Here is a 26,713-nt window from a genome sequence, read left to right as displayed (position 1 = left end):
ACACAATTATAGAAGCTGTCCAGGCCATGCTACATGATCAAAGACTTCCGAAGTTTCTATGGGCTGAAGCTGCAAACACTGCCGTATACGTACAAAATCGATGCCCTCATCAAGCATTGGGTTCCAAGACTCCTAAAGAAAAGTTCACCAGTAAGAAACCTGATGTTTCTCATTTTAGAATTTTTGGAAGCCCTGTATATTTTCATGTGCCGAAAGAGAAAAGAAATAAATTGGGTGCATCTAGAAAGAAGGGAATTTTGTTGGGCTATGGTGAAAATACTAAAGGCTATAGAATCTATGTAGCCGGTCAAAGGGAAGTCGTAATTAGTCATGATGTCACCTTTGATGAAGATATGGCTCTCAGCAAGGTGAACAATCTTCTGACTTTGAGGAGCTCTCAAGAAGCCGACACCAGGGAACTGAAAGAAAAGGATGATGAATCAATGCCTGATGTAGAAGAACCAATGGATCTGATTGATCCTCCTCCACATGAGCCTTCCTCTTCTAGGAAGAGGCCTTCATGGCTTATGGGGCTACTTGATGATGCTGAAGGACATGCTGCACCCCGAGGAACCTTTCGTGAAAGTAAGAAAACTAATAGGTATCAGGGATACCTGACCATCATGAGCACGATCATACAAAATGAGCCTTCATCATTCTCAGATGCTTTCAAGCATCAAGTATGGAAGGATGCTATGACCGAAGAATATGAGTCTATCATGAAGAATGATGTCTGGGAAGTAGTTCCCAGACCCCAGGACAAGACAGTTGTTACTTCCAAATGGATTTACAAGATAAATCATGTAGCAGATGGAAGTACGGAAAAGTATAAGGCTCGTTTTGTTGCTCGTGGTTTCTCCCAGAAGGAAGGTATAGACTATGATGAGATATTTGCACCTGTTGCCAGATATACGACCATCCGCTCGATCATAGCCCTTGCCGCTTCACAAGGATGGAACCTACATCAGATGGATGTCAAGACTGCGTTCTTGCATGGCTCGATCAAAGAAGAGGTCTACGTGGAGCAACCCGAAGGATTTGAAATTTATGATCGAAAATCTCATGTATGCAGGTTGAAGAAGGCTCTCTATGGGCTGAAGCAAGCACCTCGAGCATGGTATGAGAGGATCGACAGCTACTTGATGAAGTTGGAATTCACTAGGAGTGAAGTCGATCCTAACCTTTACTTTAAGGTTGAAGATGATAAACCTCTCAAACTGGTGTTGTATGTGGATGACCTCTTTCTAACAGGTGTAGACCCTCTCATTCTCAAATGTAAGAGGGAGTTGGCTTCTAGATTTGAAATGAAGGACCTAGGACTGATGCACTGTTTCCTAGGACTTGAGGTATGGCAGAAGCCAGGAGAAACTTTCCTATCTCAAGGAAAATATGTGGTGAAGATATTGGAAAGATTCGGTATGGTGGACTACAAGCCTGTAACTACCCCGATGGAGCTTGACTTCAAGAAGTTAAGCGGTGGTGCTGCTGGACTTGTTTTACGAAATGCTACCAAGTATCGGCAACTCGTCGAAGCATTAATGTTCTTAGTGAACTCCCGTCCAGATATATGCTTCACAGTCAACATGTTGAGTCAACATATGGTTGAACCCCACCACATACATTGGATTGGTGCCAAGAATCTGTTGAGATATATTCGTATACACTGCCGAAGATGTGAGACTATTTGGATACACAGATGCTGATTGGGCAAGCAATGTAGAGGACCGTAAGAGCACTTCCGTGTGTTGTTTCTCCTTGGGATCTGCTTCGATATCCTGGATGAGTAGGAAATAGAAGTCGGTGGCCTTGAGCACCACCGAAGCAGAGTATATTGCTGCCAGCATGGCCTCCTGTGAGGCAGTTTGGTTGTGAAAGCTCTTCAGTGAGCTGTTTGGATTTACATTGGATACCACTGTGATCCTCTGTGACAACCAGAGTGGGATTCGTTTGTCAGAGAATCCCATATTTCATGATTGCTCCAAGCATATCGATATCAGATACCACTATATTTGAGATATGGTGCAGAGGGGAGCTATAAGGCTCCATCATATCGGTACAGATGAACAGGTCGCCGACATTCTGACAAAACCCCTTGGGAAAGTAAAATTTCTGACTTTCCGAGAACAACTTGGAGTTGTTCAAAGACCCTCCGATGAGGGTCATGTATGATGCATTGAGCTCTGGGAGCTCCAAGAGGGTGCGGGGTGCTTCTTGGAGCAGCATATGACCATAGGATGATTCACTATCCCCTGGTGGTATACATGTACACCCCGTGGTGACATTGTAGCGGGATTGATGTGTTCTCCTGTGAGGCCTGGATTGATGTGTTCTCCATGGCGATTGTAGCAGGATTGATGTGTTCTCCTATGAGGCCTGGATTGATGTGTTCTCCATGGCGGCCTGGATTGATGTGTTCTCCATGGCGATTGTAGCAGGATTGATGTGTTCTCCTGTGAGGACAGGATTGATTAGTTCTCCTGTCGAGGCATCCTACCAATGCAGTCTGGGACTCATAGGAAGTACCTCTCATCTGATCAATGAGTAGGGAAATGAAGTTAGGGACCATAGTAGTACCGATGGATGCATCGTTGTATCTACCGTACTCCCTACACTAGGATGACCTCCATTGATCTGGGATCAATGATATTGGTCTGGGACCAGTGGTAGGAGTTGTACCATACTATGACACTGACTTCGGGTCGGTTGAGACTGGTCTGGGACTAGTGGTACATACTTTGAGACTGACTTCGTGTCAGTGCAGAACTGGTCTGGGACCAGTGAGAGTGGTACATGCTATGACGCTGACTTCGGGTCGGTTGAGACTGGTCTGGGACCAGTGGTACACTCTTTGAAACTGCGATACTGGTATGGGACTAGTGGTAGGAGTGGTACTTACTATGAAGCTGACTTTGGGTCCGTTGAGACTGGTCTGGGACTAGTGGTACGCACGTTGAGACTGACTTTGAGTCAGTGGAGGATGATACTGGTCTAGGACCAGTGGAGTTGTACTCACTATGATGCTGACTTCGGGTTGGTTGAGACTGGTCTGGGACCAGTGGTACATACTTTGAGACTGACTTTGAGTCAGTATGATACATCCTCGATCATTTCTTCTTCTTCATAATTCGGAAAAAAGCAGAGCAGAACAGAACAATGCAAAAGCAGAGCAGAACATAACAATGCAAGAGTAGAGCAGAACAATACAGATCAGTACAGGGCAGAACAAGACAAAGCAGAACAGGCAGAATAGAGTAGAGTAGGGAAAGGGACAGGCTGGACAGGGCAGTGCATTTGATGGATGAATAGACAGATTCCAGATGAAGTTCTCCCTAGTTGAGAGGGAGTGTTCAAATTGGAAACTAGGGAAAAACTTCATGTGGGTAATCATATTCATGGTTGATAATTTTTTTATTAGATTCCTCTCATTGAGAGGTGTAAGATTGATATAAAGATCATCCAATTCTGATAAGTATTCACAGAGATGAATTTATTTTGATTATGGAATTATCATCAAGTCAATCCGACGGACAGTTTGCAAGATATCGACTGCCCTAGTTTAAAGCCAGAAGTTGCTGAAACTGAAGCTGCAACTGCAGAAGTAAAGATTGACCTGCGTGGACTAGAAGATCTCCTCATATGAACTGCGTTGTAGGTTCATCTGAACCTCCTCTGGAAGCCGCAACTTTTGGTGGTGGAATCAAGTCGATCCGATGGTCGGTTTGTGAGATATCATCTGCCCTAGTTTGATAATGAAGTCGCTAATGCTGATGCTGCTGATCTAGGGTTTGCTATTGTTGATATGAATCAGATTTATTGTACTATTTCTCTCTACTGAATTATTGAAGATAAAAGAAGATTTGATCAAAGGGTTTCCCCACAAATTGTGGGGTTTGTCCTTGGCTAGCCGCCACATCTTGTGTCTCTTGTCTTGGCTTGTTTTCTGTCGATTGTTTAATGTTCTATCTACGCTTTACTTTATGTACATGTGATTGCTAATCTGTGGAATATAATAAGAAAAAGAAGTAAACTGTTATAAGCATAGAATGTACCATAACTTAACAATATCGCATGTGATTTTGATCCTTTTATGGTCGATGTTTCTAGGTCTTATCAAGCATTGAAGAGCTGCATCGAATCATAAGGGATCTTCATCGAGCATTTCGTGAAAGAGGTAAGAGACTCATCCATTAACTTTAATTCTTATAATTCAAACGAGTTTGACTTGGGGAAAGAGTCAGTTCAATTGTCTTGCTTGTTTCTAGTTTCCATCAAGGATCTAGGGAGATCACTCTTGTCCGCAAGAGGGATTGTTCGGTGTAACAGTAGTCCTAGAGTGCTACAGATGGGGAGGATTCTTGAGGAGGTCCACCTCTTGAATCAATTACTTGCTACGGGAACCCACAAATTTCAGTAGTAGGATGGATCAGTGGCAGTAGATGTAGTCATATGCCAGAGTGACAAATGCAAAAGTCTAGTTACAGTTAGATGTTGGGGAGCGTAGTGCAGAGTTGGTAGCAATGAAGAGTCAGCAACAACGTAGATGCCTCAGTGACAGCGCAGATACTAGCAGTAGTCAGAGACTCGAATGACAAATGTATCATACTAATCACAATTGATTTAGTATTTAGGATGGTTCTCAGTTGCAGATGTTGCAGTTGCAGCAACAACAGATGGAAAGGGAGTTGCTGTGCAGATACAGTGTTGGCAGCAGTTTAGCAGCAAGACAGATGCAACACATATTAGAGTTGCGTGGTAGTTGGTGGGCAGCAGTAGCCATCCATTAGCAGCGTGACAGGAGATGATGCAAAGACATGGTGTTGCTGCAGGAGGCAACAACTCTAGAACACATTCCTCGCTAAGAAGGAGTGTTAGTTTTTGTAGCATTGGATGTGTTCTAGTAGAGGCTAGAATACATGATATCTCCAAAACCCAGAAATTGTTTATGGAAATTCCACCTAGAAATGACTTAATTAGATTATTAGTCATTTTTTAAAATATTTCCTACGTCTAAAGTTAGGGAATATGAATAATTAATCAGAATTAATTAAGTTATGGTGTGAATGTTCTAGAAAATCACATGGATCGACTTCAAGTTAATCCTAGCTGTCGATTAAGATCTAATCTTGGTCGTTGAAGTCTCAACAAAGGATTATAAGAAGAAGTCGATGGGGCTTGGAGAAATCACTTGTGTAGTTAGATTTCATGAGCATATTGATTTCATGAGTAGCAACATTCATTTGCCAAAGAGAGAGCTAGATAAATAGAAGCAATGAGAGAGGGGCAGGGACAATGAAGTCAAAGGAAGATTTCCAGATCCGATGAGTGCATTTGCAGAGAGGCAGAGAAGCCACAGTGAGGCTGATGCAAAGCAGCACAGTAGCCTCTAGAGGCAAAGTCGAATTGTTGGGGAGAAGCCGAATTTCAGTGCCATAAGCTAGGCAGAGGTTCCAGAGGCCAGGAGAGATGTTTTCCCATACAAAAGCTGGTCAGACGACCTGAGTGTTAAAAAGTGTAACTAGGTTCAGTCTTCATAATGACATGTAAATATGAATTTATGTAACAAGATGCAAATGCGAAAAATAAAATTATTTTATTGACTTGCTTCATGGGTTTCATGAGCAAGGGATTTTGTTTTTGAGTCAAGGCTCCCATTGAGAGTCTTTAGGATTTATTTGTCATCTAGTCATAAAATGTGAGAGTCATTTTCATGTAATGAAGTCATGTTACACTTTGTATAAAGATCAATCTTGTCTATGTAAAGAATCCTCCAAGAACTTGTCATATATCCTCTTCAAGTTAGCCTACAACGATAAAGGAACTCTGTAGAAGAAGTCGACCTAACCTCCAACAGTCATATTGGCCTAAAGGACATGGTATGAGGTGTATATATAAGCACACTCGACCTCCATTTGAAGCAAGCAACTCGACTTAATTTTGACAAGAAGAAGTGCGAAGCAAAGGGATAAACAAAAGTGCGAAGTAGATGTCAAAAAGAAGTGTGAAGAAGTAAGGAAAGGTTTCTTCTGGGGCAGTGCAAAGGAAGTATCATCTCGACAGTGCGAAGATAGGTTTCTTTTGGGGAACAAAGTTTCTTCTGGGCAGTGCGAAGATAGGTTTCTTCTAGGGCAGGTTCCTCTGGGCGAGCAAAGGAGAAGGATTCTTCTGGCAAGCCGAGATAGAAATCTTGAGACCGAGTTTCTCTAGAGGAGACCACTGAAGACCTAGAGACCGAGATTCACTAGAGGACGTCAAGGAGTAGTGTGAATGATAGAGACTGAGTTTCTCTAGAAGGAGCTGAGGAGAGTTTCTCTAGAAGGAGCTGAGGAGAGTAGTTCTAGATCAAGAAGAAATTCAAGGAAGGGAAGAGGCAAAGCATCAAGGATAGTGACAAGGTTCTTGGGAGAATACTAGAGTCAAGGGTCTGTGTCATGGTCTTGGTACTTATCAATTGAAGATCTAGAAGAAGAATTTTGATCGGGTTTTCCTCTCAAGAGGTGAGAGCTTTTGGCCCTGGCTGATAAGCCTACATACTGTGTCACTTGTCTTTTATTGTGCATATTGGTAATTGTCTTGATGAGAAGAATGCATTAATAAGCTAACAACGAGAAGACTATAAGTTAAGAAGTAATAGTATAAGTGCGGTCCTTACCATCATCTCCTCATCCGGCATGGCCCGTATGGGAGTCAGTTGGTCCCGGATCTCCTTCAACCGACCGACGAAGTGATCTATCTACTCCCCCTTCTGCATCTAGTATGACCTTAGCTGATTCTCAAGTAACATCTTCCTCTGCACGAAAGTATGCTGGTACAATGTCTTCAATGTGTCCCACATTTCCTTTGTCGTTTCCTTCTCGGCAATATGTTGGACCACATGATCCTTGACCCCATCAAGGATGATGCATTTTTCCTTGGCCATTGCCTCCTCGTACTTCTCATTAGCTACCGGGTCAACTGGGATAGCCATTGTTCTCAAGGCGAAGCCCTTGATGCGATGTCTATCTAGAATGGACAGGATCCTGGCCTTCCAGACCACAAAGTTGGACGCCTCGTCCAGCCTGTCCTGATCCCTCAACCCATTCACGACCATCTCGTTGCTCTTCTGTCGACTCCTCTGAGTCTCTCTACTTCCCTCTGGAAGTTCTCCTTTCGACTCCTACTGAGTCTCTCTACTTCCTGCTTGGAAATTCTCTGTTGGACTCCCTCTGAGTCTCGATTTCCCTCCTGGAAATCCTTCTGCCAATCGTCAAGACACCCCTCTCTGATCATCTGTGCACCCGCAACGTTGATCCGGATTCCTTGGCTAGAAATCTGCCTCGGTAGCAACTCCCTCTACCTTGGTTTTGCCCTGTTAGGTACTGTTCTAACCACAGTACCCCACTAGCTTCGTTCCCACAAATTGCCATAGCTTCCTATGCCCTAGCAACTGAAGTACTGGGCCTCTAGGCTCTGCACAAACCCGGCACTGGCAAAAACAACTCCCTCAGCCATTGCATCAACCCTCCTAGTCTCTCTGTGGCTCTGCATGAGCCTCTCTCTGCCCTCTTCAGCCTCTGTGCTAGCCTCTCTCTGGCCCAGACTGATGACGCAGTCCCTCTGCGTCAACCCTTCCTCTGTCGTTTTTGCAAGGATAAACTTCTGTCACTTGGGATAGATGATTCTGCTACAAATGCTCTGCTTAGCTGATGCCTTCAGCTTTCCTGTGATCTGCAACCACACTTTGATACCATGTTGAAATTTCTAAGTCTATCCGTTAGAAATTTAATCTGTATTCTTCTAGTTTATTTCTTCTACTTGTTAAATTTGAACAAGTTATTTAAAACATATAAATAATGAAATAAACACAATACAATCTCAATCTCTATAGATCATCAGCTGAAAGAAAACAAACACACAAGTGACACCGTTATTTTTGGACAAATGTCCCTGGAAAAACCCAATGTGGGAAAACTAATGCAACTATTTTGAGGGTTTATTATTATGCAGTATTTCCTTGAGTACAACTGGGTGCCAAACTGGCTCACCCGACAGAGAAAAATAACTAGCAGCAATACCTCTCTATTCAGAAATAGGTATTTAGAAAACCTGTCCCACGAAACCCTCTCCAGCGACTCTAAAGCACTGTGCTGGCCCTTCTGGCCTCTGCGTCAGCCCCAAACCCCTCTGCGTCAGCCCTATGAGGCACTGCGCAGCCTTTGGGACCCTCTGCATCACTCCAACTTCTCTCTGCATGGATGACGTAGTCCCTTTGGCCTTTGCACTGTCTCTGCTGGGCTCTGCATGGCCTGCTCTGGCTGTTGCGTCTCACTCTCTGCCTCTACGTTGGTCCCTCTGGCCTCTACACTGTCTCTGCCTCTCTGTCCAGTACTCACTGCCCCTTGCTACTAATCACTTATTCGACTTTGCTTAGCAACCCCGCTCTAGCAAATCGAATGACTGATCACTCTAGTGTGTTCTCCAACTGACCCTCAAGCCTCCTCTTATACTTTTCCTGTTGGTCCTTCAACTGCCGAAATTAAATCTCTAATCAACGGCTAAGATTAAATTTGGCTTGATCCATGACTTTTGGAACCTTCTAACCTAGTTTTATATTAATACCCATTAATATTTTATTTTTCGTAAGTTTAGACTTAGGAACTCCATTAAAAATATTAATTATTTTAATATCTCCCAAACCAGGTACAATCTGTCCAAACCATTTTTGGCTCTTGGAGATCTCATATGCTTTAGCCTCTCCGCCAATTTTCATGGCTAGAACACATCCGATGCTACCCAAAATCAACAATTCACACTATATTTAATTAATAACCTTTAATTAATCACATTTCCTAAGTTTAGACTTAGGAATACATTAAAAATGATTAATTATTTTAATTAAACCATCTTTAGGTGGAATTTCCCCAAACAATTTCTGGGCCTTGGAGAATGCATGCATCTTGGCCTCTTTGCAAAACCTTGAGGCTAGAGCACATCCGATGCTACAGAAATCAACACACCCAATATTGATTCTGCTTTTGTAATCATTGTTGCAAAAATTACTGCACCCAAATCTGCTCAATGAATTCTTTGTTTTGGTCACCGAAACTATGTCCTAGCTACACCACTGCCTGCTAGAACTTTTTTTGAACAAATCGAATTCTTCCTGCCACCTGCAACTGGAAAATCAAACCCTGTACAACAATTTGAACTGCCTAGCTAGCCTCTGCACAAACCCAGAAATTTTTTTCTAAGACTCCCTCTGAACTACGAAATTTTTCCCTCTGTCTCTAAGCCTTTGATGTGTCAAACTAGCTCTGATACCATGTAAAATTTTATTCTATTGCAACAACTGGAGATTATTCTTCTAACTAATTAAAAACTAAGTGTAGTTTATTTGCTACAACAAATAACGAATAAAATCACAACTGCAATTTTCACCATAAAAACACTGCGGAAAATAAAAATATTAGAACTGAGAGATATAGAGCATAGACAGAAATTTGACACAATTATTTTTGGACGAATGTCCCTGGAAAACCCAATGCGGGAAAACCAGTGTAGTAGATGAGGGTTTTATTATTATTATGTAGCAGTGAAATAATCTTAGTACAATCTATGGATGCCTAGCTAGCTATCTAATCAACAAATATTTGACAAAAATACTAGAGAGAAAATTTTCTCTCTCCACAAGCAGTCTCGACACTGGCTACTTTGGAAAAACTGGCTTTCCAAACCCTTGCGTAGGCCTTCTGCGTTGCCTCTGTGCAGACCCTCACACGTGTGGCTCGATTTAGCCTTTGATCAAGTTGTCCTCGCTGTCTTTGCTGCTGGAAGTGACTCTCCAACCCTTTGGAAAATTTTCTAGGCCTCTGGACGCTGAATCAACCTCCCTCTTAGCTAAATCGAACTGCTTACTGAAGCTATTGCGTAGTCCGTGCACAACTTCACTGTGGAATACTTCTGTCACTTGTTGCTTCCTCTCCGGAACCAGAATCTCCTTCAGAATCATTGTCTCTTGTTAGCTTTTGTAGCATCGGATGTGTTCTAGCCACGAAATTTGGTGGAGAGGATAGAGTACATGAGATCTCCAAAACCCAAAAATCGTTTCTGGAAATTCCACCTAGAGATGGCTTAATTAGATTATTAGCCAATTTTTAAATATTTCCTAAGTCTAAACTTAGGGAATATGGCTAATTAATCAGAATTAATTAAGTCAAGGTGAGAATTCTCTAGAAAATCACATAGATCGATCTAGAAATGATCTGATCCATCAATTATGATTTAATCTTGGTTGTTGGAGTCCCAACAGGAATATATAAGAAGGGATTGATGTGGTGATGGAGAATACCAATGTTCCGCTAAGACTCCGATGTGGGGAGACGCGGGTGCGGGGAGGCGCACAAGTGGGACATGTGGGAGTACCCTCAAATTTTAGGGAAATTTCAGGGGTGCAAGGAGGCACACAAGTGGAATGTGTGGGAGTACCCTCAAATTTTAGGGAAATTTCGAGGGTGCGGGGAGACGTCGGGGTATATAATTTTTAGTTATATATATATAATTCAAGTTCATATTCATTGTTCAATAATGAAAGAAAAATATTAAATAGACTAATAGTAATATGGATACCAATACATTGAAAATTGAAATTTGATCCACACATAAAATTTAAATTCATAATTGAATTAAATAATGACATACATTGATCCATCCTCATCATTCATTTTGATACATACATCATTCATATGACATACTCATTATTCATCCATACCATGAGATTCAATAAAAAAAATTCAATAATGAAATATTCAAATACATTGATCCATATCATTCATCATTCATCATTCTAGAATCTAAATTGAAAGCAAAACATACTAGTATATTACCATATACTATATACTAGATACTGAAGTTTTGAGGGGGGCGCCCAGACGCACCCCTTTTGGGGAGTCTCATCCCCCACACTGGGGAAACGCACCCCCTTGCGTCTCCCCAAGACTCCCCAAAAAGGGTGTGTGGGGAAACACACCCTGAGTAGACTCCCCGTCCCGGGTGCGTGGGGTGCGAGGGGTGCATGCACCCGACCCTGGGGGACGCATTCCCGTGGAACAATGGAAAATACACCGAAGTCACTTGGAGAATTTGATTTTCTATACTAGCAATAGTCAGTTGCCTGAGAGTTCAAGCTTCAGTGAGGCAACAAAGATAGTGAGGGGCAGGGACAATGATCCAGAGGAAGTTTTCCAGATCCAGAGAGGCAACAGCAAGAGGGCCAATTTATTCCCAGTGAGGTAGCGCAGAGGACTGTGTAGTTGCTTTAGAGAAGCATTTCGATTTGCCAGAGAGAAATTCATTCTTAGTTCCAGAGGTCGGGCAGAAGGTCCAGAGTGCCGGAGAGGCGATTTCTTCAGTAAAGACAAGCATAACGACTTCATCAGAGGTAGGTTGGAGGTTTGACGTCATAGGGTCTGCGCAAAGCAATGCAAAGGCTGACGCAAAGGGTCTAAGAGGTCGGGTTTTCTGAAGGAAATTGTACCGGGATTGCTTGTGGAAGAAAGGTAATTCCCTTGAAATAAAATTTCTCAAATTTTCTTGCTGTTTGGATTGCCAGTTGGGCATCCATAGATTGTACTCATATTTTCACTGTTGCATAATAATAAAACGCTCACAGCTGCACTGATTTTCCCAAGTTGGGTTTTTCCGGAGACATTTGTCCAAAAATAACGGTGTCATTTTTATTTTGTGTGTGTTAGTATTTTCTCAATTTCTAGCGCTATTATTTTCCGCGGTTTTATATGTGAAGGTTGCAGTGTTCATTTCACAATTTCCGTAGCAATAAACTGAATAATTAATTTATCAGTTAGAATAAATAATACCAGTTGCTGCAATAGGATTCCAGTTTGTGGAATTTTCACATCTTTGCCCCACTGAATGCTTCCCCTTTGGCTCAAACTCCTCTTCCTTGCTTCGCTGTTGTTGGATAGCTCGATCTGCCAAGGAAATTGATCTCTCAAGTGCGAATTGCTCCAACCCCATTGACCTCCTCTTATGATCTCTAGTTGGCTCACCAGCGACCATGATTAAATCCTCATCAACGGCTAAGATGTCAATCCATGTGAGTTTCTAGAGAAATATCACCTTTCTCAATTAATTCCTGTTAATTAATCACTTTTCCTAAGTTAGATTTAGGAAATATTTAATTATTGACTAATTAACTTAATTGAGCCATCTCTAGGTGTTTTTCTGAAACTTTTTTTGGGTTCTGGAGCTCTAGTGTTTCTTAGCCTCTCTGACCAAAGTCGAGACTAGAACACCTATCCGATGCTACAAAAATTAACAATTGGAAATATTGCATGAGGTCTTCGATTTGCCACCATGAAATCTTCCCCATGAAAAGAGTCCGGCATCTATAATTTGGATACCAAAAGAAGGTGGAGAGGAAACCTCCCAATGATCAATATAGGAAATGAAACCAACACCTGATCTTAAAATAGATGGGACATATTAAATGAGGTGCTCCTCCAACTCTATCTACTAATAAGTACATTGCTAACAAGTCCTCTCATGGCATGGAATGTGGTTATGTATCTTGGCCCAACGTTGATGGGAGGCCAATTTGCAAGGACTAGGGGCTACCTAAGGGCACACATCCAATGTCTACAAGTAGACACAAGTCTGACAATAATAGTGTCTCATAGTTGCAAGAAGTGCTAAAAATAAAATGCAATCTTAGGGATAAGGCCCTTTTGGCGGGTGAAGGGTGTATTCCAAGTTACATGGATGTTTTACCTATAGATATCCTCCCCAATCACTTGGTTCAGTTCTTATTTTCAGGTTAGGAGGTGACTTGGAGTGTCTGAATGGTACATGAAAAGGGGATGCCAATCAATAGAAATGGCTACTCACTAACACAATTGAGAAGCCTCTGAAAACTAGTAATAGTGCCATATAGGGGAGCTATGGAGGCAATGACCTCTCAAGAATACAGCTATGTAGAGGCATATCTCTCTCTGAAACAGAATGTATTCCAAGGTCTGGATTCTATGAAGGAGAGAAGTCTAATATGGCCTCAAGGGCACAAAGGATGAGCCCTAAACTCCCCCTAAATGAATTGGGGAGTTGTCTATTTGCAACAAATGATGCACTTTAAAAAAAGATATAGAAATGTCAAATGGATATTTAAATGTGTCTCTTTCTTCCCATGAAGATCATAGTTCACCAAGCTGAAAAACCAACCTTACATAATCAATGATGTGATCTAAAAGTAAAGAATTCTCTAGCTCTAACAACAATATATCTGCAACTTTCATGACCACAAAAATGTAAGAATTAGACCATAATCTATAAATTTTAAAAGAAAAAAAATAACATAACATGGATAGATTGCCATGCAAAAACATGGGACTTTCGGTCAAAGAATTAATGAAACCGATAAGAAAAGACACAAAGGAATATTGTAATTTGGTTACACAGTATAATTGAATGGAAGATAATGAATAAAATATCTGTTAAGATGGCCTTAGGTTAAAGCAAAACACAAAAGACTCAAGCTGGAAAACAATTTTTATACATTCGTAATATCGTGTTAGGATTGTACTTGAGATAATCTTCACTTATAATTCGTCAAGTAAAAATTCCAAAAATTGTGGTTCAATATGGTCAAAGAAAGCAACACAAAGGAAGAAGGAAAAAATTACCGGTGCTATATATTCTTCTGTCCCTACAAAAGAGTTTGAAGCAATTGTTGGTTCTGCAACAAATGTTGGAGGTGGTTCATTTTTCATTTTTCTTTTCTTCCCTGGAATCTCTGTATACTTTATTAACTGCACATTGCCATTAATATATACATTAACACAGACACCCACTAACAAATATATAAAATGTTATATAATTAAATATAGTAATGTTGGAAAAACAAGAAAACCTAGAGAAACTCCCAACTTTTAAGATTTTACCTAACTAACTTCAAGAAAAATGATCACTACTTTTCTGTATACTTTAATAACTGCACATTGCCATTAAATATATAAAATGTTATATAATTAAATATAGTAATGTTGGAAAAACAAGAAAACCTAGAGAAACTCCCAACTTTTAAGATTTTACCTAACTAACTTCAAGAAAAATGATCACTACTTTTCTGTATACTTTAATAACTGCACATTGCCATTAATATATACATTAACCCAGACACACACTAACAAATATATAAAATGTTATATAATTTAAATAGTAATGCTGGAAAAACATAAAAACCTAGAGAAACTCCCAACTTTTAAGATTTTACCTAACTTTAAGAAAAATGATCACTACTTTTCTATTATAAGACACTTTTAGAATCAACACACTGATTTTACCATACCACACTAGATGCATATAAGACAATAACTTTCAAAAATGCCTAACGACAGGTGTGCTCATTCTTAAGTTATGGTAGAATAAAACATGTCAAGTAACTTTTCTTTCTTAGATTATGGCACAATAAAACATGTCAACCAATTTTCCAAAATGACCGTTGTTACAAAGAAAATCTAATGGGATTCAAAACAACTTAATAGAGTACTATTACTTACTTTACATTTATAGAGAAAGAAACAATTTAGAGCTATTCTCTACCATACTTACCCAATAATAATTAGCATGTCCAATGTATTTAGTTAAATGTAAGAAAATAGGTATTATCCTAAAATCAAAACATGAAAGAAAGATCATCATATGCATCATCATTAAAACACCAAGGAATATTTTCTGAAGAGAGTAATGAATTATGCAACTGTCATTCTTATGAAAAATGTTAAGTTCATCTACTCTACTAATTCTAGTGAACAAAATAGGAAACATGTCATGTTGCAATGAAAATTGCTTACATAGTAAGCTAAGATGCTCAAAACACCCAAAAAGTCCTTTGTAACACTATGTTTGTCCTTTATCGAAATTAGTCATCCTACAACCAACCCAACTTATCGTGGATGCCCTCAGCCAACCTCCTATAGGCTATGAATAAAAGTCTAAATCTATATCAAATCAACTATCATAAATCCAAATTGCATTGGGCATTCCCAAAGGATCTTCAAGTGATGTGTTTTCTCAATAATACATCTAATGGAGAATAAACACATAGGTTTAAGGCAACTTTACTCATAGGCTTTTGTTTTGTTGGAAGTTGAATATGACTTGAGGGGATGCACCATATATTATGAACTTCCTTGGGCTTATATGTAAAAAGTATGGGGTGTACCTATTCAGTCAAATTCTCCCTTAGAACTTACATTTTTATTAAGCAAGCCTACTAGGACAAGTTATGGCAAGAACCTCATGAAAAGATAGCATGGAAGTCCCATTTTATTGTCTTGTCATTATTAATAAATAGCAGTAATTATTTTAAGAACCGCAACACTATTAAATCTCAATTAAGTACCTTACAAGCTGGTGTAGGTTGTTGACATCATGAGTGATGTTTGAAACTTTTTTGCATTAATTATAAAAATTACAATCTTAACCAATTAAATAGAGAAAAATTGGAATTAAAAATAGAAAATTTAATAATTATTTTATATCTGACTTTAAGTATAGTAAGGTATATTTGCAAATTTTTTAGTGTGCTAGAAGACTAATGCCAAAAGTGAAAACAATAATCTCCACCTAATAACAAGATTAATGAAATTAGACTTCTGCCTTCATTCACATTTTGTTTTTTAAATTGTGAGAGATTTTATCTTCCATCCATCTCGTACATTCTCTATCTATCCTTGGTTCATGTCTAATTATCTTGCACTTCCTAAGGGTTAGAAGAGCACTTTTGAGTGAGATGAAATTTTGAATGGATGGTAGGGTTTACTCTTGATATCTGAGGCTTGATATCGTTTCTCCTCCCCCCTTGTCTTTATTCATATTTTCATTTTTGTTATTATTTGTAGATTTGATGTTTTCTTATAATAATTCTCTTAGTTTGTCATAGATAACTCACTAGTAGACACTTTGGAGGTTGGGGATTGTCAAGAGAATTCGGGGATTAACGTCCCAACATTCATTCAAAATTTGTCATTTATAATTTCCTTTTTTTTTCCTATTTGTAGATTTCACATCTTCTTATGACAATTTTCATAGTCTGTTATTAACTTTCTAATAAGCACTTGGAAGATTGGATATCACCAAAAGAATTTGAAGCTTAATGACCAAGTATTTATTTAGCACTTGTCATCCAATACAGTAGTACTAGGTGGATTTATCTGGTAACTTCCTAGACTTGCAATGCATCTACAAGAAATCAGAGAAAACAACTTTTCTACCTATGAGGTTGATTTTGAGTGAATACATCATTCTTAAATCTAACCCATGCCCCTTCTCCTTCTTTATTCCAACATTAATTAATCATGCCCTTTCATGTATTTATTATTGAATTTACTTTATGCTTTTGAAGTATGTTGAGATATGAAAGCAATGTTCATGACTCAATATTTTAATCCCATGTTGAATCTTATATATAAATGCATATATAATAACACAACAAAATATATTGAATAATAAATATTATATATGTTTATAATAAGGGTTAGTTAATAAATGGACAAATTCAATAAGTTTGACAAGTTCATTCAAATCCATCTTTAACTAATGTTCATGACTCAATATTTTAATCCCATGTTGAATCTTATATATAAATGCATATATAATAACACATAAAATATATTGAATAATAAATATTATATATGTTTATAATAGGGGTTAGTTAATAAAGGGACAAACTCAATATGTTTGACAAGTTCAATTTTTTGGTTAGATAAAATTTTATCCACTCAGTTTTCTCAGCTATAGAGATTTAAATCTTTTTAAAATAAAAACAAAAAATTATAGAAAGCTTTCATTAATATGAAATTACAATTTCAAAACTTTTCAAAACTTTTCTTGTGGAAAAAAAAAATTAAAAAAAAAATTGAATTTATCCACTTATTACTCCTTTATAACATTTTTTTTTTTTTCAAAAGAAAAAATCAGAATGTAATTATATTAAGATGATATAATTGATCGTCATTACAGTTGTCTCCTTGGAGACATGTTACTGATTGTATGCTATTTTCCTCATAACAGAGAAGATCCTGGACAGAGAAAAACATCATAACATACCATTTAAAACATCATAAAAAATTATACACCAACCATTGCCCAATAATTACTTTTATCATCTTATTATTTAATATACAACGATGTGCTTGCTTCGTTCATCCAAACTCTGTGCAACAAGATTTTTATGCAAAATGCTATTGTCATGTTTGACAAGAGCATTATAAAAACCATCTGGGGACACCATAACATAGACATAATTGCACAATGGGATTCACCCTATCACAATTTACTCTGTGTTATATGCGAGATGGAACCTCCTCTATGCATACACCATACTATGTTGCGATAAATCTCAAACAAGTTCAAGATCATTATAAATGATATTTAGCTGGCATATTATTTAATGAATATATTACTTTTTATGTGATTAAATAATTTTTTATAATATTATAATATAACAGTGGTTTAAATTATTAATTATAATGGCTAAACATTTTATGAAATGTTTTTTTTCTTTTCTCTTATGTAATAAGAGTATTTGGCTTGTCATTTATCAGGTTAGATTGATGAAATATTAAATATTAATAATGTACAATATAGTTGTAGTAGGGATCATTTATCAGGTTAGATTGATGAAATATTAAATATTAATAATGTACAATATAGTTGTAGTAGGGATATTTGGGGACATTCAATTTATTTTTATATTAAGAAAAACAATTCTACCAATCCAATAGTGCAATTTTTGACAAAAATTGCCTAACCAAATTCTAATAATAACCCTTAAAAAAAACAAAAAAAACATTTAACCTTCTTCATGGTTAATTACATATTATTTAATAAACATATTTCCATAATACTCACTATATTTCTATCTTCATATGATATTTTTACATTTTCTATATTTATATTTTCATTTTTTTTTTAATTTAAAAAATAATAATGATATCTAATCCAAACCTAACTCTCAAATATTTTCTTTTATTCTCACATTTTTACCTATAACCTTTGGTGCACAATAATTATGCTTAGTAACCTAAAATTCCTTAACAACAAAAAAGCATGGCTCCTCTTAACCTATCTGAAATTTCCACTTGCTTGAAATGTGGCAAGCATGTTAAAACATCATATATAAAATTATAGGAAAATAAGAAGTCAATCATAATAGAAAACATTTGGAGGATGGTATCAATTTAAATATGTACATAAACATTATTAATGGTAATTATTATGTATCCTATAGTGTTTTATTAAATATTAATATATTTTGAGAAAGGAAATTTCCTATTTCAATGTTTTAGACAATGTTCTAAAACATATTGCAATGGATGCATCATTGTGTAGTGTGTTACTATTCAAATTTACACCACGGGTGTCAAAGTTTAATGTCACTAAATGTGTACGTAAAGAAAATTTGAAGGGGTTACCCACTACAGTTGAGGTTGATTGAATTGTCAATATAAAAGGGAAAACACTAAACCACTAAGTTTTTGATGAAGGAAAGGGATTTGAAAGGTTTTGAACGACTTAGTGTTTATTTGACTTGTTGTAGATGTATGATTTGCTTTGACTTGTTGTAGATGTATGATTTTAATTTTAGATTTTATGTGAATTAAATTGATCCTATATATGATGAGCTTCTTTGGTTTAATATAAAGATTAAAGGTTGATATAAACGACCAGCTTTAATACATTTCACAACTACTCAATGGAAACTATATAGATGAACCAGGAAAATGTTAATTTCCCAAATCGTTAGTTATGAAATACAGATTTTGAGATAATAAAAGAAGGAATATTTTGGCCACAAATAAGAGATATATTGTGAATAATATGCTGTTGTAAAATTTCATATTTCATATAGCCAACATGTGACAAGAGTAGGAAATAAACTAGAAATTATGATTTATTATGCTAAGTTTTTCACATTTATATTTCATCCAAGAAAATGTTTGTTTACAATTTTATAAAGGGTTGGAAGTGAAAAATAGTGCCTATATGTTACAGGTTTATAGATAAAATAACAATAGGAGAACAGAACTGTCTCAAAGAGACTTTTTATTAATTTAGGCTCACACCCACATGCCAAATACATGATAGAGTCTCATTATATAACAATAATATCGATAGATTGAATAAACACAAAAACTTGGAGGATAAAGACTCCTACTCAGCTACAACTCACTTTTACATTGGAAAACAATACATTTTAGAACACAAGCTCAAAACTCTATCTATCTAGAACTTTCATTTCTCTATTATCTCTAACACTACTCCTTAATGGAGAAATAAATTATTTACCACACCTAACTTGTCTCTACATAGTGTAATCTTATATTTTCCTAGAGGATTAGTAAATATGTCCTCATTATTATTTGTATTACAATAGAATAAATCAATTTCCCTTTACTGCATCATTTTTTCTCGTACAAAATGATGATGTGTTTCAATATGTTTTGATCTTGCATGATAGACTGGGTTGTTTGCTATTTTGATAGAGATTTGATTGTCATATTTGATTATTGTTGGTCCTTCATGTTTTTCTCCCATGTCTTCAAGAATTCTTCTTAGTCAAATTTCTTCATAGGTTGCACTGCATAAGGCCTTGTACTTAGCTTCAATGGAAGACATAGAAACAATTGGTTGTTTCTTATTGCTCCATGATACAATACCGAATACATAACCAAAGGTGGATTTCCCCTCATCTGGATCTCCTGCCCAATCAAAATCTGAATAACTTGTCAACTCAACATTCAAATCATTAGTATATTCAATACCAAAATTTTCAATCTCCTTCAAATATTGAAGGAATCTCTTGGCTTCTTCCAATGACTTTCATGTGGCTTAGCCATGAATTGACTAAGTATGTTGATTGAAGATGCAACATCTAGCTTGGTTTTTAGTTAAGTAATTCAAACTTCCCACCAGTTGTCTATACAATTCACTTCCTTTGTTTCATTATCACAGTTGAATTTAAAATTCTGTTCCAATGGTGTAAATATTGTTGAGAAATCTAGCGCATTAGCATTAGGTGATTTCTCTTCCATTAGTGACTGCTTGTGAATGATTTTTACTTGTTTAGATTAGGATCTTCTTCATGCAAGATTATTAGTGTTCTTCTTCATCAAATAGTAACCAATGCATGGACATAAATAGACAAGAGACAGAACATGTAGGTTATAAGCTAGGGCCAAAACCGCTCACTCTTTAAGAGGAAAACCCGCACAAATTCTTCTTATAGAGATTCCAATTGACGAATACCAAGACCAAGACCCTTGACCTATTATCAAATCCAAGACCATGCCACAAGTCCTCTAGATTGTCTTTTCTTCCTTTTGAATCCTCTTCCTCTATGATCCTCTGAGCATTGAGACATTGACATCACTGAGATCTCATCTAGATCTCTTCTCGTGAGACCTACTTATTGTCATCAACAATGATCTGTGGTTATACCAAACTGTCATGTCTTCAAGACTACTTCTCTACACTTGATGTGATACCTAGACAAAGAGACACTTCGCTGTAGGTAGCATCTTGTTGTCCCTTCAACTTCCTTCAAAAATGCATATGAACTTCGAATATGTCTTGTTGCCATTATGTACCGAGATTCAGAGATATCCGAACTGTGCTATCCTAGACAATATTTCGCTGGCCCTTAAATACTCCTTGTTATCACTGTAATCTGAACATTGATTCCATGAGTAAGGAGTATCCTTTTTTAGGAGGTCATTCATGGGTTTGACGATTTCAGCAAAATTTGGCACAAATCTTCTTATGAATTTTATTTTTCTAAAAAAGGATCTTAGAGCACCTTGGTCTTTAGGAGGGGAAATGTCTTTGATTGCTTGGATTCTCTCAGGGTCAATGTTAATCCCATCCTTGGAGACCACGTGCCCCAATAGTTTACCCTTGTCAACACCGAATATTGAATTCTTAGGATTTAGGGAGATGTTTTATTGCCTACATTTCTCAAATACTTTTCTTAAGTACTTGTGTTGATCGTGTCTTTCTTTAGAGGCAATAGTCAAGTCATTTTGATACATCTCCATGTTTTTCCCAATGAGGTCCGTAAAATAAAAATTCATGGTCCTTTGGAAGGTAGATCTAGCTTTAAGGAGACCAAAGGAAATCCTAAGATAAATGTATGTTCCCCATGGCGTGCTGAAGGAAGTTTTTAGCCGATCTTCTTCTTTCACAATGACTTGATTATACCCGGAGAAACCATCAAGAAATGACATCATTTGGGATCCCATTATTCTTTGTAAGAGATTCTCCATATTGGGTAAGGGGTAATTGTCCTTTAGACACACACGGTTGAGATCCCTAAAGTCAATGCACATCCTAATGTTACCAGTCTTTTTACGAGTGATCACCAGATTAGAGACCTAAGATGAATGTCATATAGGAGCGATTATCCCAGTGTCAACCATTTTTTGGAGTTCGTCTTTGACCAAAGGGGCAACTTTGGGGTTTATTCTTCTCAGTTTTTGCTTATCAGGCTTTGCACCTTCCTTGAGTGGGATGGTGTGTTGGATGAATTCGGGGCTATAGGCTTTCAAATCATCATAGGACCAAGCAAAAATATCTTTGAATTCCTGTAGTAACTTTTCGAGCTCATTTATTTCTTCTTTAGATAAGTTTTTCCTGATTTTGATCATTTGGGGAGAGGTTTCGGATCCAAGATTGAGGTCCAATGTATCAGGTGATTCTTGGTCATCATGCTTAGTGATACTAATGTCATTCCTATCAAAATGTTGTTCATTGATTATATCTTTACCTCTCCTAGCGAGATCCTCATGGTCTTGAAGGAAATTGCTTATGTCTTGGTCGTCTTCAAAAACAAGCCAATGATCTTCATAATCAAGGATGGAGGGTCTATGGATTGTGTCGATTATACACTTCCCTCTCTTGGCGATGTCACTACGAATGATTGAGGATGTGGATGCAGCTATGGCTAAGGCATTGGCCATGTCATTTAAACATCGATCTAGAGCCCTGAAATGTAGTTCTTTAAAGCCCTTGATCATATGAATGATCCTTTCCCTATAAGGCTTCAACTTTTCATCCTTTGTATCAAAAGTTCCCCTTATTTGTGAGACAACTAGGTCAGAATCCCCAATTATGACTAATTGTTGAATTTTCCTTGATTGGGTTGCTTCAAGCCCCAATAATAGGGCCTCATACTCAACAATATTATTGGTGCAAGTGAATTGGAGTCTTAAAGCAAATAGTAGGTACTCTTCGGAAGGGGATATGATGACAATGCCAGCCCCAATCCATAATTAGAGTGAGCTCCATCAAAATACATCACCCAAAGCCCAGGGGGAGAGGGGGTATTGATATGTTCATTCTTGAAAATCCTCCATTTCCCAAGTTTATTATTTTCTTCTTCTAAGTCATTATCAGATTCTTGGGAGGCAGCGATCATGGGGGTAGAGAATTCTTGTCTAGGGATGGACACATAGGAGTTTTCTTTCCAAGGGAGGTATATAGTGGAACTATATTCACTAATGGACAAGTTTAGATCTTCGACCAATTGTTTTGATAGAACCATCCCCATGTCGGATCCGTTTCGACTATGACAATGTTCATAGAGAATTCTTTCTCGGAATATGTATGGAGAAAAACCCTTCTTCCTTCTACTAGCCCACACACCCTAAGTTCTTCATAGTTTAGGATCATCTTGCCTAAGCACTTCCTTGATAAGGTGACTATGAGTTTTTTCATAATACTCAAGGGCATGATGTGGATTGGGCTCCTGGAGTTTAGGATGCAGTTTCTCAAGGTGTGTCTGTTTATCTTGAGGGTTATATAGAAAGGGTCAGTCATGCTTACAACCAACCTTAAAGGAATTCTTGTGGTGAGGTCAATGTTGGAATTTCTAAGTTTGACACGTTAGAAACCCTTCATGTACTTTACTGATTTATTCCTACCTACTTGTTTTGTTAATTAACAAGTTATCTACCATGTAAATACTGGAAATAAATACAAGTACATGCTCAACACATTACAGATCATCAACTGAAGGAAATAGAAGCAAACACACAAGTGACACTGTTGTTTTTGGACTAATGTCCCCAGAAAAACCAATGCGGGAAAACCCGTGCAGCTATCTGAGAGTTTGATTTATCAAGCAGTTTCAGAATACAATCTGGGTGCCAAATCCGGCTCACCCAACAGAGAAAAATCTCAGCAGTAGCACCTCTCTACTTAGAAGCAGATATTCTGGCTGAAACCCTGGATAAACACTCCAGTAGCTCCACAACTCCAATCTTCCCCACGAAACCCCAGCGTCAACCTCTAGGGACTGCATCAGCTTCTCTGTAGCCTAGTGTTAGCCCAGCGTCACTCTGGCTTGTCCTGCATCAGCCTCTAGAGGCACTGAGTCAGCCTTCTGGCCCTTTGCGTCACCCATGCTAGTCTTTTGAGGCACTGTGCAGCTCCTAGCTAGCTCTATGTGAACCCTTGGCTGCTTTTGTGTCCCTCTCTCTGGCTACTACGCTGAACCTCCCGGTGCTATCTCTGCCTCTCTACTTCTGTATTCATTGCCCCTCAGCTGCAACTCTGATCACTCTCTCAACTTTCTCAGCAAACCCAGCCCCAGAAAGTCGAAATCTTGATCTCTTGGTATGTTCTCCAAGTGACCCTCAAGCCTCCTCTTATACTTTTCTCGTTGACAAATCAACGACCGAGATTAAGTCCCTAATCAACGGCTAAGATTAGATCTGGCTTGATCCATGACTTTTGGACCATTCTAACATAGTTTTATATTAATTCACATTAATATTTTATTTTCCCTAAGTTTAGACTTAGGGACTCCATTAAAAATATTAATTATTTTAATATCTCCCAAACTCTTTAGAATCTTCCCAAACCCTTTCTGGGTATTGTAGATCTCATGTGCCTTAGCCTCTCCACCAATTTTTGTGGCTAGAGCACATACGATGCTACCCCAAATCAACACTCCCTCTTAGCGAGGACTATGCTCTAGCAATACTCCTCACTGAGTATCACCCTGATCATCCGGCATCAGTCCCTGTGCTGATGCTAGACCTGCTGCCCAACATCCTTTGCACAGTTGCATCCTGTACTGTTACCCATGGCCTTGCCACTGCCACTGCTACATCCGTACTATAACTCCCTCTACATCCATGTTGTTGCCCATGGCTCTGCCACTGCCACTGCTGCATCTGCACTGCAACCCCTCTCATCATGTTGCATCGTGCTGCCCATAGCACTACCACTGCTAACTATTGCACTGCAACCCAGTTACTGAGAAGTAGGTAACTGATCTCCCAACAATGTTACTTGGGAGCGGGAGCGGGAGCGGGGAGCGGGAGCGGAAGCGGGAGCGGGAGCGACCATTTTCAGAAGCTCCCGGTTTGGGAGCGAATCGGGGAGCGATTTTTTAAAAATATATATATTTTTTATATTTTTTAATTTTTGATACATATATGTCAACAAAAACATGTAGAATGATGAAATAGACATAAAAAACATAAAAAAACATAGATTGAACCATATAACAACAATCATCTAGAAGTTATAATCTTCATCAACCACGTCCGCAAGTTAGTAACATAGTAACATACAACATATTGAGTCTCATGATTCATCAATCTTAAAGTTTCAAGCTTTTAAAATTCAATATATAACATTTATCATCATTGATCACCAAAGTTGTACTTGTAAGCTAAGTGTAACCATTACAACAAATAATATCTAACATGAAATGAAATGTTATAAAATGAAATGAAATGAAACAACTTTCAACTTTCATGAAGCATCATATTCATAATTCATTACTAATGAGTTATAATTGCCAACTTCAAACTTAAATTGTCATATATTGTTTAAAAAAATATCATAATAAATATGAAAGAGTCAATAGTTATAAAAGCTACTAGAAACTAGAAAAGAGAAGTAAATCTATTATCTATTTCTTATGCTTGGGCCTCTTGCCACCACGAGAAATGTCTAATTTTTTAGTCTTGTTGCAAAATCAGGATCTTTGTCATTAATATCACCCTCCAAGCATTAATATCCAGAGGTATCTTTGTCATTACCTTTGTATTTGTATAGGGATCTTTGTCATTAATATCACCCTCTAAGCATTAACATAAGATAGAAAAAGCATAGCATGTCAAGTCAAGATTTTGTTTGAGTGATGCGTACATTTTTAGAAGGGTCATGATAGAGGAGTTCGACAACCAATGTCACTAACATCAAGGTACATAGAGGGATTGGTACTCTTGATTAAATATGAGTTCCATACCCTAATACATGACAAAATTCAATGGAAACATTGCAATCCCCCAATCCTGAAATCCTGAAAAACTGATAAGTCTGCTGGATTTTGAATGAAATCTAAAATTCTACTTTCTCCATATGAAATCCAATGAGGACGAAACCACTCTCAAACATCCTGAGTCATTTCATGGTAATGTTAAAAATTTAAGTAAAAGGATGAAAATGAAAATTAAAGAAAATGTCACTTTTACTTTAAGAATTTAACATTACCATGAATAGCATATCAATACTAGGGCCTAGACTTGATCATTAAGTTGCCCCACTCAAAAACTATTTGTTTCTTTCAAAAAAAATTGCATTTCGAACATTACTACCAAAAAAAAAATGCAAAAAAGGCAAAACGCTCCCGAAAAGGCAGGGAGCGAAAATTTTTTTAGGGAGCGCGCTCCCGACCCGCTCCTGAGTCGCTCCCGCCCGGAGCGCGGATTGGGAGCGGGAGCGAGGGGGGGGGGGGCGCTCCCCCGCAACACTGTCTCCCAACTTTGACATTTCCGTCAGGCTAGAAACACTCTTGATGCTGAAGCTCCCTCTGTCACTGACAAGTGCACCCTCTCTGACCTCTACACTGCTGCAAAAACTTCATACATCTCGCACCATTGCACACCTCTCTGTGCCATGCTACACTAGTGCAACACTCCCGTGCCTCTCGCACTATTGCAGCCTGCTAGCCTCGCATTGTCCTGGGAATCCTACACTGTAGCTCCCTCTATCGCTCACATCCGCATCTGTCTCTATTGACATCGCCAGTACTGTTACTCCTCTTCGGGGCACCCATAGCAAGGTCTAATCCAAGAGGCTGGGTACCTCGAGGATCCTACCCCTCATCGCCTGTAGTCTGTCTGACTACAGCTCGATGTCTCCCCACTTCTTCTGAAGTGGCACATGAGCACTTAGGGCACAATCATCGTCCGTCTCCACTTCCTTCTCTGCCCTTGTTGGCATTGCCTTGGTCTCAGAGGCTTCTTGCTTACTCTTCTTCCTCGGACACTGGTCTTCATAATGACCTAACTCCCCACAGTGGAAGCATTTTACCTTGTAGAGGTCCTTCTTCTTCCGTTTCTCCTGCTTTCCCTTAGATGCAGGGGCAACATCCTCCTCCTCCTCCTTCTTGATTTTGATCCCCTTGCCGCTGCTCCCGCTTTGCTCAGCCTTCTAATCTCTTCTTGGCGAAGAGCAGCCCACATTTCCTCCCAATCTGGAAGGGTCGCCCTGCCCAGTATGCTTTGGAAAAACACCTCCCAGTGTTCTGAGACTCTGTTCAGGGTTGTTCTCACAATCAATTCTGGATACGTCGTTGCCCCTATGGAAGTCAGTTGATCTCGGATCTCCTTCAATCAGCCAAGGAATGGATCGATCTATTCTCCCT

At 38.3% G+C, this 26,713-nt stretch overlaps 1 protein-coding gene across 5 annotated transcripts in view; it reads right to left on the bottom strand.

Moving 5' to 3' along the window:
• LOC149155677 (phototropin-2-like) overlaps positions 1-26,713 on the bottom strand; it is a 536,047-nt gene that overhangs the window by 92,004 nt on the left and 417,330 nt on the right. For all 5 annotated transcript variants that reach the window (XM_089445887.1, XM_089445890.1, XM_089445885.1 and 2 more), the window contains one exon: positions 13,671-13,796. In XM_089445887.1, the coding sequence (XP_089302013.1) occupies positions 13,671-13,796 (126 nt within the window). The remainder of the gene's footprint in view (positions 1-13,670; positions 13,797-26,713) is intronic.

Source organism: Pinus tabuliformis, chromosome 9, assembly GCF_031772625.1.
Source record: "Pinus tabuliformis cultivar Carrire ecotype Pingquan chromosome 9, CPIR1, whole genome shotgun sequence".
Lineage (NCBI taxonomy): Eukaryota > Viridiplantae > Streptophyta > Pinopsida > Pinales > Pinaceae > Pinus > Pinus tabuliformis.
The sequence above is the reverse complement of the archived record's forward strand: the minus strand, read 5'-3'. Positions and strand labels throughout refer to the sequence as shown.